The following is a 14461-nucleotide window of genomic DNA, read 5'->3' as shown; positions in this document are numbered from 1 at the left end:
TTTACTGTGAGACTGAGCTGGCATGAAGGTTTTAAGCTTAAATAGAGGTATGGGGCACAATTTAAACCTCTGCTAGTCAAAGGTTTTGCGGCACTAACTACCGATCTACGGCCCTTCACCCCGTGTACCCTTCAATATGCGGCCCCCCATGAAAAAAGTTTGGACACCCCTGATCTAAATCATTAGGTTTTTTCGATTACTGGCTGTGCTCTGTGCCATTGTTTGACAGGTGAAGTGAGGTGATGAAGGCCACTGTGTGCGCCCAGCATTACTGCCTGACTCCTCCGGCAGATCGACATTTTCACATTTTACTTCCAAATCTTTTCGGACCCTTGCGCCATCTTTAATTTCCCACAAACGGCAAAGGCAGCAACCGACTCCTATCTCACTAAGCCTCACGAATGAAGCTCTCCATTTCAGCTGGCACTAAGTTCTCCCGGGGGCCCTGAACACAGCAGCTGTATTCATGTTGTTGGCTCAGAGTTACGGCGACTCGAGAAACAAGAAAATGTGCACTGGGTAACCATAGCAGCATGGTTACCGCTGCATCCATGAAGAACATACTGTAATGGTTTTGTGGTGGGAACAATAAACGCATTTGTGAAAGAGTGATAGTTCACAAATAACATTTTTAATTGTGTGATACAGAATGCTGACATAGCTGTAAAATAGTGGGGGGAAAAGCCATGATAAAACTATATGGAGGAGAAAGAAGAAAGTGAGCCATTAAACTTTCATTTCAAACTCAACCTTCATCCTTATTTTCAATAGCCTACTTACTTCTGCCTAGACTAATTCTTAAAATCTAAGACTAAAACCACACGAGGAATGCCCGATGAGATAAGAATAAGTCCAATAAGTCTTGCCTCCTCAAACTCAAATCGGGACCTAAATTTGGCAATCAAACTTCTGGTGTGGTCCAGGTATATGTGAATTCATACCAAAATGTATCAGAAATGTTCACAGTAATTACCAATATTTCACAAGTTGTACCAATGTGAAGGAGTCTGTAACTGTTGATCAGAACAAACAAAAAAAGTTTCTCTGTTGATAAACGGTAAATGGTCACATTATTTTGAGCTCTCCGACATCCAGTGGCCATTCAAACAGTTTCATATCAAGAATCTGCTCCAAAATTAACACACCAGACACTGGAACCAAGCTGTCGGTCCCAGAGATAGAACAAAATCCCTGTCAGGAGCCAGGATCAATTTACCAACCGTTGGATCAGTGCTCTACCAACTGAGCTACCGCTGCCCTAAACATGACAAAAGTGTGATGTTGTGCCCAATTTGTCCTGTTCTCCTGCTGCAGTAGAATGAAGAGGGTTTTTTTTTAAATATTGATTGGTAAGGTTTTGGGATAGACAACATATTAATTCAATCAAGAAAAAATATGGCAGAGACTGAAAAGCCTGGTACCAGAATTAGTTTTGGAATTGCTTGCAATCAAATCAAAAGTAATCCCGCTGGTTTTGCACATTTCCACCCCAGGCTTTTGGCCACTTCAAAAGTTGCAAAGTGAAGGCCTAACATACAGAGTTTATTTTGTGAGTAAAAGGTAGACAGTCTTATACAGTATATGGTAACAGTTTTGCAAACAAAACGTTCTGTGTATTGCATCCTAACAAGGATTTCAATAGATGAGTAAAATAAAGCTATAAAAAGGTAGTTAATTACTTAGTCTGACAGTTTAGTTAAGTAGTATCACCTTGATGATCCTGGGCAGATATGTCCCTGGCTCTCGGAGCAGCTTCCCTTCGACTCGTTGCTATGGCATTGGGACCTGGCTCTATGGATACAGTTGCTAGGCAACGGGACCGCCGCTGCATCATCTGCAGCAGGACCAGCAGTGGTCCATCCGGTGCTCTCGAGAGTTTGGAGTGGTGAGAAAAGATCTCCTACTCCTACTCCAGTGTACAGTAATCTCAATTTACCCACCAATCCAAAATGTGCAGGGGCCAGTGTCACCAGCAAACACACCGAGCTGACACTTCTCATTGGACAGGAGCCAGTATTAACATATAAATTATGGTATATTTTTACATATGTGACCCGTCGCCAGAACGAGGGACACAAGTCGGCTGACTCACAATAGCGCAAATTAACCAAGATTTTTTTTTTGTTATTAGTAATTTTAACTTTTTTGCAGAATCGTTCAGTTGAGATCACGAAGAAACCTCTCCATGTTTAAGCTAGCAGTATTGGTATATTTTAGTTTCAAACCGGCTTGATTTGAGAGATTTCGGAGTGTGCAGTAGGAGCGTGACTTTGTCTGTGTGTATTTACATACTGGGTAAACACCTGGGAGGAGGCACTGCTGCTTTGGTTTGTGTTGTTGACACATGCTTTAGCGAACAAATGCCACGCAAGTTTTATACATACGCCTATTGCTTTTTTCAGGTTGAAAAAGTCTTGTTTTGAAGAAGAAATAGCGCGGTGGGGGCGTGTCATTGTGTGTGTGGCTTCATCACACAATGATGGTGCTGGAGGCACCTTCACCTGCCTCCAGCCCCCCTGCACCCACGTCTCCAGCCCCCACTATACGGATTTCCTCTAGCACCTGCCCCACCCCCGGCAGTCCACCCCCACACCGGTCCCCCCCTCACTCCCCCCTCTCCATCACACCGGACCAGGTGAGGAGGGAACTGAGGCGACTGAAGCGGGGGAAAGCTGCAGGACCAGATGGCATCAGTCCCAGGCTGCTGAGGACCTGTGCAGACCAGCTCTCCGAGGTCCTCTGCCGCATCTACAACCTGAGCCTCAGCCTGGAGAAGGTCCCCGTCCTATGGAACACCTCCTGTCTGATCCCGGTTCCTAAAACAGCGCACGCCAGGGAACCGGCCCACTACAGACCAGTCGCCCTGACCTCCCACCTGATGAAGACGATGGAGCGGCTCATCCTCACCCACCTCCGCTCTGTGGTAAGCCCCACCCTTGACCCGCTGCAGTTTGCTTACAGACCCAACATCGGAGTAGAGGACGCTGTCATCTACCTGTCGGAGCGGGCGCTCACGCACCTGGAGCACGCCGGGAACGCTGTGAGGGTCATGTTCTTTGACTTCTCCAGTGCCTTCAACACCATCAGGCCGGCGCTGCTGCGGGGGAAGCTGGAGGACGCGGGAGTGGATGAACATCTCACCGCATGGACCATCGACTACCTCACGGACCGACCACAGTATGTGCGGCTGCGCAGCTGTGAGTCTGAGGTGATCGTCTGGAGTACCGGTCAGTCATCCTAGACTTTGTGGACTGGTGTGAGCGCAACCACCTGTGCTTGAACATCAGTAAGACGAAGGAGATGGTGATCGACTTCACGAGGAAGCCACTACCGCACACATCGCTGAACATCCAGGGGGAGGACATTGAGGAGGTGGACAGTTTCAAGTACCTGGGTGTTCACCTCAACAATAAACTGGACTGGTCCCACAACACCAACGCCCTGTACAAGAAGGGCCAAAGTCGCCTCCACCTTCTGAGGAGACTGAGGTCCTTCGGAGTGAGCAGGCCTCTGCTCAGGACTTTTTATGACTCTGTGGTGGCCTCTGCTCTCCACTACGCTGCCGTGTGCTGGGCCCCGGGCAGCACAGAGCGGGACAAGAACAGACTGAACAAGCTGGTCAGGAGGGCCAGCTCCGTCCTGGGCTGCCCCCTGGACTCTGTGGAGGAGGTGAGGGACAGGAGGGTGTTAGCCAAGCTCAACTCCATCATGGACAACACCTCCCACCCACTGCACGGGACTGTAGAAGAGCTGAGCAGCTCTCTCAGTGGAAGACTGAGACATCCTCAGTGCAAGAAGGAGCGCTACCGCAAAGCCTTCATCCCCACTGCTGTCAGACTGTACAATAAGACTGTGAAGTAGCGCCGACTGTAACAAGTGAATTTCTCCTTTGTGAGATCAATAAAGGTTTATCTTATCTTATCTTATCTTATCATTATGCAACGCTTCTCCATGTGTGGCTGACGGAGGCCCTGCGCTGCTGCTAACACTGCAATACTACTGCAGAGGTTTGTTTTCCTGCGTGAAACCAGTGAACTTTACCAGACTAACTTTTCCAATGCGACTGATGATGCCCTGGCTGTAAGCACGCACAGCGCCCCCTGCTGCCCATTACATTTCCCGAGCCTTGTCTTCAGAGTGTGTTTTAAGACAGAAGGATGTAGCGCGGATTTGCCAACTCTACATTGAAAATAACTGAGCGAGGAAACTCCATTTTACCACAACAGTAAACGAGTTTGCTGAGCAGAAGGTACGCAAAGGTTACTTCAGACGGTGAGTACAAGTTATTTTTTTTTCCGCTCGTGGCCGCTGTTGTGTCTGTTTGCTTTTTGATAAGGCCATTGTTGTGCTGTAAGCTAACGTGGCGTGTTCAGTTGATTGGATTTGTTTGTGTTGTGTGTTTGGTCGTTTGCTGTGTATGCAGATTACGGATAATATAACGTAGTCATTGTCCATGGCACTAATGACCGTGTGCTTTTCCGTCTGGTCAAATGTGTGTGTGTTGGGATAATGCTAGTTGCTAGGTGCTGTAGAGGTAGTCTCTATGGGAAATGGATTTATGCAAGAGACATTTATTTATATAATACCTGTTTGCAAACCTTTTTTTTTTTTGGCACATTTTTCTTGATTATTGCCTTTTCAGCGTGCGTTGCAGCGAGTACGGCTTATCTAAATGAGATGTAAATGAGCCTATTGTCACTCCCGCAGCAGAGAGTTGCTGCTGGGAGCAAAACTTTAGAAGACGCTTTCTCTGCTTAGAAATATCCTGGGTGCCTAGCTTCAACTGTTTACAGGTTCCCCAAATATGATCAGATTTCCATGTGGTACACATAGTTGGAAAGCTTGGAAACTAAACTTTCATTATCTATGTCCAACTCAAAATGCCCCAAAACCGACTTGTGTCCTCCATTTCCGTGATGCGTCACATATCCAGAAAGGAAAATCTAAACATTAGGATCATCTACAGTCCTGACTAAGGCTGCACAATGAATTAGGGATGCACCGATACCGATACCAGTATCGGGTATCGGGCCGATACCACAGGCTTGTACTCATACTCGTACTCATTCATGAGGTCCCGATACCAGAAACCGATACCATTTGACGTGTGGCCAGCGCACCTACGAGGCGCACCTACGAGGCGCAGCTCTCAGCTGTGGAGAGAAGATGCAACAAACTTGAGAATTCTTTAGTGCAAATACAATATTCCACATAGAGCTGACTTTATTACAGATGACACTCCCTAAATCAGAGTCTGTGCTGGATTTAACCAGAGCTAAATGTTGTTAGTGCTGCAGCGTCTGCAGTGTTTACAACATACAGGCTAACGTTGCTAACTCGCGGCTAGCGCAGTTTTGGCCATTCTGACGCCGTTTTATGCAAAGGGGTTTATTCTTCTGAAAAACTAACCCAGCGACTAAAAAGTCCTCAGAAAATCCAACGTAAAGACATATTGTATGTCCATATTGAGCGAAAATGAGCTGCAGCAGAACAATGAAAACGCTGTAGCTTCTCGCTAAGTTGCTACAAAACACACGAGAAAATCTACAGGAGCTGAAGTAAAGACGAAAAGAGACCATTTAACTAACATCTCAATACTATTGTTAAATAAAAATATATGAATAAAGCTCAGGCATTGGGGAGCTTTTGGACATGAGCTGTTCTGTCTATGATGGACAGTGCAATAAAAATTAAAAATTATATTGAATGAAAATAAATTAAATAATAAATGGCATCAGCACAATTCTAATATAACTGCTCTTAAATGTGTCGCCTACTTTACTTAAGGAAATGTAAATGAGTAAATTAACTAATTACAAACCAGTCAGCTGTGAAAAAAAAAGTAAGAATGTTGAAGAAAATGCCTTGTACTCGTATCGGTATTCGGTATCGGCGAGTACTTAAATCCAAGTACTCGTACTCGTATCGGTTTTAGAAAAAGTGGTATCGGTGCATCCCTACAATGAATCACTATCAAATTGTGATTTAGAAGCTTAAGTTGGCACCTTTGTCAAAGTACCACACACTCACTTGGAGGCGGTGTTGCATATGTAGCCACAGCTGCCCTTGGGTAGACTGACAGAAGTAAGCACCCATAGGCAGGCAGGCTAGGTGAAGTGTTTTGCCCAAGGACACAATGATCGTCTGCACTCATGGTAACCTGGAAGGACCGTATTCAGCAAGCCCAACTCAAAATCTGCACATTAACCTCCAGAGATCCAGACACTATCTATTTTATATTTCTGAGACATTTCAAAACTAATGTGAACCAGTCCAAAACCAGACTGAGGCACTTTAAAACTAGTCTGAACCAGTCCAAAACCAGACTGAAGCACTTCAAAACTAGGCTGAACCAGACTGAAGCACTTCAAAACTAGTCTGAACCAGTCCAAACCAGAATGAAGCATTTTTAAACTAGTCCAAACCAGACTGAGGCACTTCAAAACTAGGCTGAACCAGTCCAAACCAGACTGAAGCACTTTAAAATTAATCTGAACCAGTCCAAAACTCGACTGAAGCACTTCAAAACTAGTCTGAACCAGTCCAAACCAGAATGAAGCATATTTAAACTAGTCCAAACCAGACTGAGGCACTTTAAAACTAGTCTGAACCAGTCCAAACCAGACCAAAGAGGTCCACACCAAGTCTGAACCAGTGCACAACCATTATTGGTCAATTCAAAACTAGTATGGACCAGACCAAAACCAGACAAAGACAGTTTGCCTTTTCCCACCTCTACAGTCTAAAACATAGAAATACATGTGAAAAAGCAGCCACCGCTGTCAATATATGAACCGCAAACATTTGAAGTGGTAAGACACACTGAAGAGTTGAAACATCTATTTGTTCTAAATTTAGATGCTTGTTGGGCTTAACTAAAAATAAGTGGCATAAGTAGGACGTCTCATCTGCAGATATCTGAAGATGACTTGAGCGCAGGGAATCAGCAGCTAATAATAATGAATGATGAAAGTTAAGTAGCAGAACGGATTGTGATGTTATGGAGCAAAAGTCGAATGTGTCGAGATTGAGATGACTTGAGCGGCGTTACTCGGATGCAGTGTATCTTCAGCTGCTGATGTGCTTTGATCTGTATCCCAGACTGCATTGTGTCATTTGTCCACACTTGTAAAGACCATAAGCTATCACTGAGCAGTTCTGCGCGTTCTCCACGGCGCTATACATTTGTTGACATGCTATTAGCCACGGCCCTGTCTCTCACTTCTCACTGTTACCTATCATTATGCATGATAGGTTCATTGAAGTTTGTAAGGGACATTATATTGCCTCAATAATTTCTTTGTCGCTTTGATTCAATGACTGTTAATCTGGCGAGCCTAATAAAAACGAATGGAAAGCTTTATTGATATCCTATGCGTCCAAGCTACAGCAGTCGAAGTCCTGTTTCCTCAGTGGTCCATCATCCATACATGTGGCTGAGTGAAATCACACCAAGACGCTCCACAAACCGCTTTGAAAGCCCAGCTCAGAAGATGTAATTAAATATTCCCTTTGATTAGTCAGGGCTTTGCATGTATTACTGCTCTACACAGCACGAAGCATCGAAGCCCCCCCGTACTATCAGCTCCTACACATGCTCTCCAATGCACTCAAGATTAGCTCACTGCGCCCATACAGTCCACATGACACAATGTCTCATAAGTAAATCTCATGAAAAGTCTGAAGTACTGTCAGTTGATCACACATTTTGTAAAATGGCTAAATACACAGGATTATGTGAGCGGGAGCTCTCAGTCGTGCAGGGGTTTTCCATCATAGCCTAATGATACAAGTTGAGAGCAGTTTTTTTAAAAGAAGAAAGACGGGTGGTATCAGCAACAAAGTAAACAACTATTAACTACATTGGTATACAGCCTTTTGCTAAAAGACTGTTTGTTGCGGACAAAGCCTCCTGAGGTCAGAGGTAAAACATCCTCAAAGCTAAAACAACCTCGTACAAATGACAGATTAAGAACCTTTTAGAATGCAGGACTACTCACACAACTCTACGTTTTTGATAACAAGCCATGTTATAACAGTAAAAGAAGCAGAATATAGTCAAGATTGAACAAACAAAATAAATTACTTTATGTATTTACTTGAATCCTTAACTTTTGAGTCATTATTTTGTCATATTAATTCAATATCAACAATTATGCATATTGTAACTCATTCATCTACAGCCCACCCCTTTGAGAAACTAGTTATCCATCCATCCATTTTCTTCCGCTTTATCCGGGGCCGGGTCGTGGAGGCAGCAGTCTGAGCAGAGATGCCCAGACTTCCCGATCCACACACACCTCCTCCAGCTGTTCTGGGGGGACCCCGAGGTGACACCAGGCCAGCCCAGAGACATAGTCCCTCCACCGTGTCCTGGGTCTTCCACGAGGCCTTGTCCCAATAGGACATGCCTGGAACACCTCCCTCGGGAGGCGACCAGGAGGCATCCGGAACAGTTGCCTGAGCCATCTCAGCTGCTCCTTTCGACGTGAAGGAGCAGCGACTCTCCTCCGAGCTCCTCCCGGGTAATTGAGCTCCTCACCAGACTAGAGACACTAGCAAATTTTAGGCAAATTCTCACTCACCTGTAGCATCACACTCAAGTTTTATGCTCTCCTATAAGTGTTCACTATAGTGCACACTGGAAATGTTTCATTTCGTACAAAACATTGTTTAGAAAGTCACACAAACTGTGGCTGAGTGAACAGATGGGCCATGTCTGGACTCCATGACATTATACAAACGGATTTGGTCGAGACATAGTTTGACCATCCAAAGTAAAAGTAAAATCTTCAAAATGTTAAGTTGTGACCAAACACCTGCATACCTGAAGAGCAACATGGCAACAGAAAGTGAGAAAACTGATTTATAGACATATTATTTATAGTTCTGTTATTATAAAGCAAATCACATTTGCACAAGTGTCTTATTAATTTTGTATTTTTTGCTACAGTTGAGTATTCTCCCTTTGTTACTGCTTTTCCTGTACTTTGCTGTTGCACATTCACAAGACAAGGTTCCCACTTAAAGGTACAGTAGATTATCAACCAGTAACAAACATCTTCATGGATAATAAGATATCTTCTTACACACTGAACTCCAACATAGCTTATCGTTTTCAGGCTTTCTGACAGAGAACAAGCGAAAAGTCTTACTATAGCATTAAAACAATTTTCAAATGACTCTTGTGGATTTAACAGATAACAGCTGGACCATATTATGAACTTAAGCTTGCATGAAACCGCAGCTTCACATCATTTCATCTCTTCATATTGCAAGCTTTTTTGAACAGAAAGCCCCCACATTTATCTTAGATGGCTATCTCAAAACGGGATTAGTAGTGGACTGAAATTCATATAATGTATTCAACTGACACCATACAATGCAGATAAAAATAAAAATGATCAGACATAAACCGTGAAAGATATTGGCCTTATGAGCAAAACTTTAGCATAGCATACTTCCAGTGGTGGTCAAACTGTGTACTGTATTAAATTTGGTTTAGTATTAAGTAGGATACAACATTCTCTTACTTGAGGAAAAGAAAAGACACTATGGATCAAATATTACTCCAAAACAAGTTAAAGTTGCTCAGTTTCGATCATTACTTAAGTGCCACAGCGCGTAGGATTTTACTACGAGGGTCATCTTCAGACATAATGGTGCCTCCCCTAGGTGTGCACCAGTATATATTTGTATATCTTCTGCTATCGCTCAGTACATATAATGCAAAAGGTTAGTTGTTTCTATAACAAAAATGTCTTTTGGTGGCAGAATGGTTTGCGCTCATGCCTCAAAGCAAGCAGATCCCAAGTTCAATCCCCAGCCCACGCACCCCAAACGCAGCTCAAGCTCTGGAGATGGGTCCCCGGGCGCTGCACTGTTGTCGCCCACTGCTCCTGACAAGTTGCCCCAGTGGCACTTTCCTTAACCATAAGAGACTCGAATGTGATCAGTGAAAGCAAATGACGTCTACCTCCTTTTTGTGTCAAGAGATGAAAAGAATTCCAGTGTGCCCGATGGAACAGCGCTAAATGGCATGTATTATTCAACAATTCTGGTATAGGCCATTGCAGTATGTCCTGAAACAGTGGCCTGTTACCAGCAGCAGCAGTGTCATTTCATACAGCTCTTACCTTAAAGTGCCTTCTGTGGGAAGTCAACACGGCCATTTGGGGATAACCGGCTTCGCACTCTGGCATCTAGCATTAAATCAATGCAATCCAGGTAAACCAAAGTCATAGAGCTCCATTATTGTCAAGCGAATTATCGTAGAACCTCTAATGTACTCACAAATCATGACACGACATTACAAAGCAACTGACACTTGGCCAAATAGAAAAAAAAACTTCATTGCATTGCCATTGACGTAACCTTTTGTCATTATCCATCTATCACGACAGCATTGAGCGCAAGACATGTAGATACAATAGAATGGTTCCAGTACCCAAGCACCCATTAATGAAGATATGTTGCTTTCATGTGCCTTATTGAGTGGCAGGTTAGGGGGGGGATCATGACAGCGACTTAAAATAGATCTTTACGCTAGAGACAGCCACAATTAGCGCGTGCGCTTGATAGGATGCGACTGGCGTTATCGGAACACAGCGCTACGATAGAAACATTTGCATATCCGTGCGTCCGCCAGTACACCAGACGTGGGCTATACTGCAGCAGGTGAACTGAGAGCACACTGTGGCCCCAAAGGAAGACTTGAAACAAACAGAGGGGTAGAGCCAGAAATAGTTCATTGTAACCAAAACTAGCGCTTGTTTTATCTCCAGAACGCGAAACGAGAGCTTTGAGATCCGCACGAGCGACAGGCTACACACTGCAGCAGGTGATTGTGTCGTGTGCGTGCGTCCGTGCGCGTGCCTTACGTTGTAAAGTGGAGTAGTTATCCATCTGGGGAGCTGCTCTGGCCGCGTTAAGTCCTTAGAAAAAAGAGCTGTGTCTCCCCGACGGCCGCCCGCGCCCCGCCGATCGCTTTCTTTTGCGCGTCTCGATTCACCGGGACGAGGCGACGGCTTCACGCGCAGCCCGCATCCTCAGCCCGAGGCGTCTCATCGCGGGGGGAAAATGGGAACAACGCCCCTCCCTGTACGTCCATAAAGCAGCGGCGGCGCAGCGGTGGTTGGGGAACAAAAAAACAGGGTCTTGCGATGCGTAAAGAAAAAAACAAATGAAAAAAGGCGGAGAGGCGCAGCGTCTCGCTCTCCGCGGTGGGTTTTGCGTTATGGGAAGAAAGAAGAAGAGATTCACACAGTCTCTCTTCCCTCCCTCCGCCCCACGCTGAGAGTGAGGGAGAGAGAGAGAGTGGAGATGAGGGGGAGGGAGGGAGGGGAGCAGGGCAGGTGTGTGCGTAACAGCGCGCGTTTGTGGAATGGTTGGGACAGCGGGGGTAAAGATTACATGTCCTGACAGCCACTGTGCTCTGGTTCTAGCAGGGTTTACCGCCGTGATACTATGGCCCGATTAGCAAAGGATCAGAAAGGGACGTTATAAAATGTTGTGTTTTTGAACGTGCTTTCCCGTAAGACAAGTGATGCCAGGTCTACTATCTTAACCCACTGTCTCTGCTGACTTCATCAATGGTGATTAATACCAGGTTTAATGGCGTACGGCTCATTCATACTCCACAAGAACTGTTTTTCTTGCACCCTGAGCTGCAAGAACAAAATGAAGTCACTTTTGCCTTGTAGCCATGGAAACGCTTTGTAACTGACAATAGTTCCATGGCAACAAGGCAAAAGTGACTTCATGTTGTTCTTGCAGCTCAGGGTGCAAGAACAACAGTTCTTGTGGAGTATGAATGAGCCTTTAATCTACATACGTGCATGGCTAATACAGTATAAGGCAGATAACAACTGCCCTATACCTGATTTTTGTTTTAGTCGGCCACTGTAGAAACATTTGTTTTGTCCTGCATATACAGTAGCATATTGTAAAAGACATTTGTAGGAGGAAAAATGACTGTTGCGTGCTACACAAAGCGTCTTCATTTAATTGTTGTTCACATTACCGTGGCAGAATGAGCCCGAGCTCAAAACAATGACTATTCTAATTATTGAGACTGACATCAAACAGCAAAAATAGGAAATCCAGACTCACTGCTGTACGAGCAATTGATACAGAGGGATGTCATCCTGGACCTGCCAGGCTCGAACAGAAAAGAAGTCCTGACCACCCATCCTAGAAGTGACTAGTACTAACATTACATTTGATAACTTGAAGATAAGCGAAACGTCCTCAGCTTAATCAGCACAGTTCAGTCGACATAATAATAATAAAAAATACATAATAATAAAAAATAAATGGTTTTGTACATAAACATTTACAAATGCAAGTGCTTATATTACATTTGTATTTCAGAACATGTTTGTATAGATAAACCACAAGGTCAACACGATTTGAACATACACTGCCTGACCAGAAAAAAAGTCACCACCAAAAAAGTGTCTCACATTCACATTTCACAGGAGCTTCAGCTTTGGTTACAGCACACATTTACTGTGTAATTCTCTCTTTAAGCTAAAAGTCACAAGATTCGTTTCCATTAAGTGTTGCATTCCTTTTTGACCAAGATTTTGTATTGATGATGGGAGAGTGTGATCACTGCGCAAAGCCTTCTCCAGCACATCCCAAAGATTCTCAATGGGGCTAGGATCTGGTCTCGTGCTCCCTGAGCCACTCTTTCACAATGTGAGCCTGATGAATCCTGGCATTGTCATCATGGAATACGGCAGCATGCCATCAGGGAAGAAAAGTGCACAATATTGCTGAAACAAGCCCTCGCATTGACATCAGTGGATATTTGAGACGTCTTTATTCTCTTTGCAGCATTCCCATAAAAATGGAGGCTTAACACATCAAAAATTCATGAGCAGTCTTCTGCGCAGAGCTGCACTTGACGATCCACTAACAGGACAATGGTGACCTGAAAAACTTTCACAACCCAATAAATATTTAAATATGTTTATTCCAATGATTCTCAAACGGTGTGTGTGGACCAAAAAGTGGGTCACAGACACAGGAAATACAATAAGGCTGAGAGGCCCCTTACCTGAAAACAGTGTCGGGAAACTACTTCGACCCATGAAGAAGCGAGCAGATAAAGTGTAAATGTCTGCACCACTGACAGAACTTATGGACATTTTTCAAGTACATTTTCTAAGGCTTCTAGATTCCCCCATCCATCCAATTCACCAAGAACTGTGTTGACTTGTCTCTCAAAATTTGGTTGGGGACTTATTAAACTTATTCTAAAAACAATACACAAGCATTTTTAGGCATGCTGACAAATCAATGGTGCTGTGATAACCACAGTTTCAGGGCAGAACTGCTCAGAACGGCTCCAGTGATGGTTCATGGACTATAAAAATGTGTGGGAAATTGCGCAACAAAATGGAAACTAGCACTGCTGAAAGTTTGAAGATTATGAGGTTTTTTTTTCATAGACTCCTCAAAAGCAGGAATACACATGCACACAGGCTTGCACTTTGGAGACGCCCGGGGATGAGAGGAACAGGTGATCAGATCGTGCCTCCTTTTATATACACCTGTATAGACACCTCTGTTTACTACTTAATTGTCTGCACTGGCCTTGATGGTTTCTCATCATAAGGGGCTTTTGAACCTCTGTTGGTCTGACCTGTTGCCTAGGACCTGTTTGCCATGGGAGACCCTACCAGGAACATAATGCTCCAGACAACAGCGCTCCTAGGTTCAATTGGGTGCTCAAACCCCTCCACCACAATAAGGTGGCGGTTCCTGCCATATATTTACAAAGTTATCAGATTTGTTGGTGAAGTACAGTGTAGGCCACACCGCCTTTGCTCTGCCCAATCCCGTCAGACCTTGGAAGCTAAGCAGGGAAGGGCCTGGCAGGACTTGGATGGGAGACCGTTTGGGAACACCAGGAAGCCTAGTGAATGTAGTGAGTGAGTGAGGGGTTGGTGGTGGTCAGAGGGGCCGATGGCGCAGACTGGTTGCCTCGCTTCCGTCAGTCTACCCCAGGGCAGCTGCGGCTACAATAGTAGCTTACCACCACCGAGTATGGAGTGAATGAATAGTGCAATGTAAAGCGTCTTTGAGTGTCCAGAAAAGCGCTATATAAAACCGATGCATTATTATTATTATTATTTGTCAGTGTAAACCTACAATTCAACCTTTTATTGAAATCTCACACCCTTTACAAATCAAATTAACTTTCCTTTGAAAGTAATATTGCAATGTCAAGTACCCCCAGCTGCCAAGTACTGAAGTACCCCTGGTTTGGAACCACTTTTAATTTGAAGGAACTATACTGTGTTGGAAGTTTGCACAATCCGGGCATGTCCTGTCTGTAAAACTATGCAGGCAGCAGCTTTGTATATGAGATTCAATGATGCCAGGGAATGGAACGGGGCTAACTCCGGGGGAGATACTGAGAGTGTGAATTAGACATTATTTCCCGTGCGTC

General features: G+C 44.5%; 1 protein-coding gene across 19 annotated transcripts in view; it reads right to left on the bottom strand.

Moving 5' to 3' along the window:
- The window catches only part of lrrc7 (leucine rich repeat containing 7), a 137710-nt gene that overhangs the window by 78786 nt on the left and 44463 nt on the right, over positions 1-14461 (bottom strand). For 18 of the 19 annotated variants that reach the window (XM_079575625.1, XM_079575629.1, XM_079575636.1 and 15 more), the window contains exon 1: positions 10881-11011. The exons of the other annotated variant lie outside the window; for it this stretch is intronic. In XM_079575625.1, the coding sequence (XP_079431751.1) occupies positions 10881-10905 (25 nt within the window). In that variant the 5' untranslated portion in view covers positions 10906-11011. Of the gene's footprint in view, positions 1-10880; positions 11012-14461 lie in introns of those variants that run through there. 19 annotated transcript variants of the gene reach the window in all.

Source organism: Gobius niger (genome assembly GCF_951799975.1).
Source record: "Gobius niger genome assembly, chromosome: 17".
Taxonomy (NCBI): Eukaryota; Metazoa; Chordata; class Actinopteri; order Gobiiformes; family Gobiidae; genus Gobius; species Gobius niger.
This window is presented reverse-complemented; position numbering and strand designations above follow the sequence as displayed.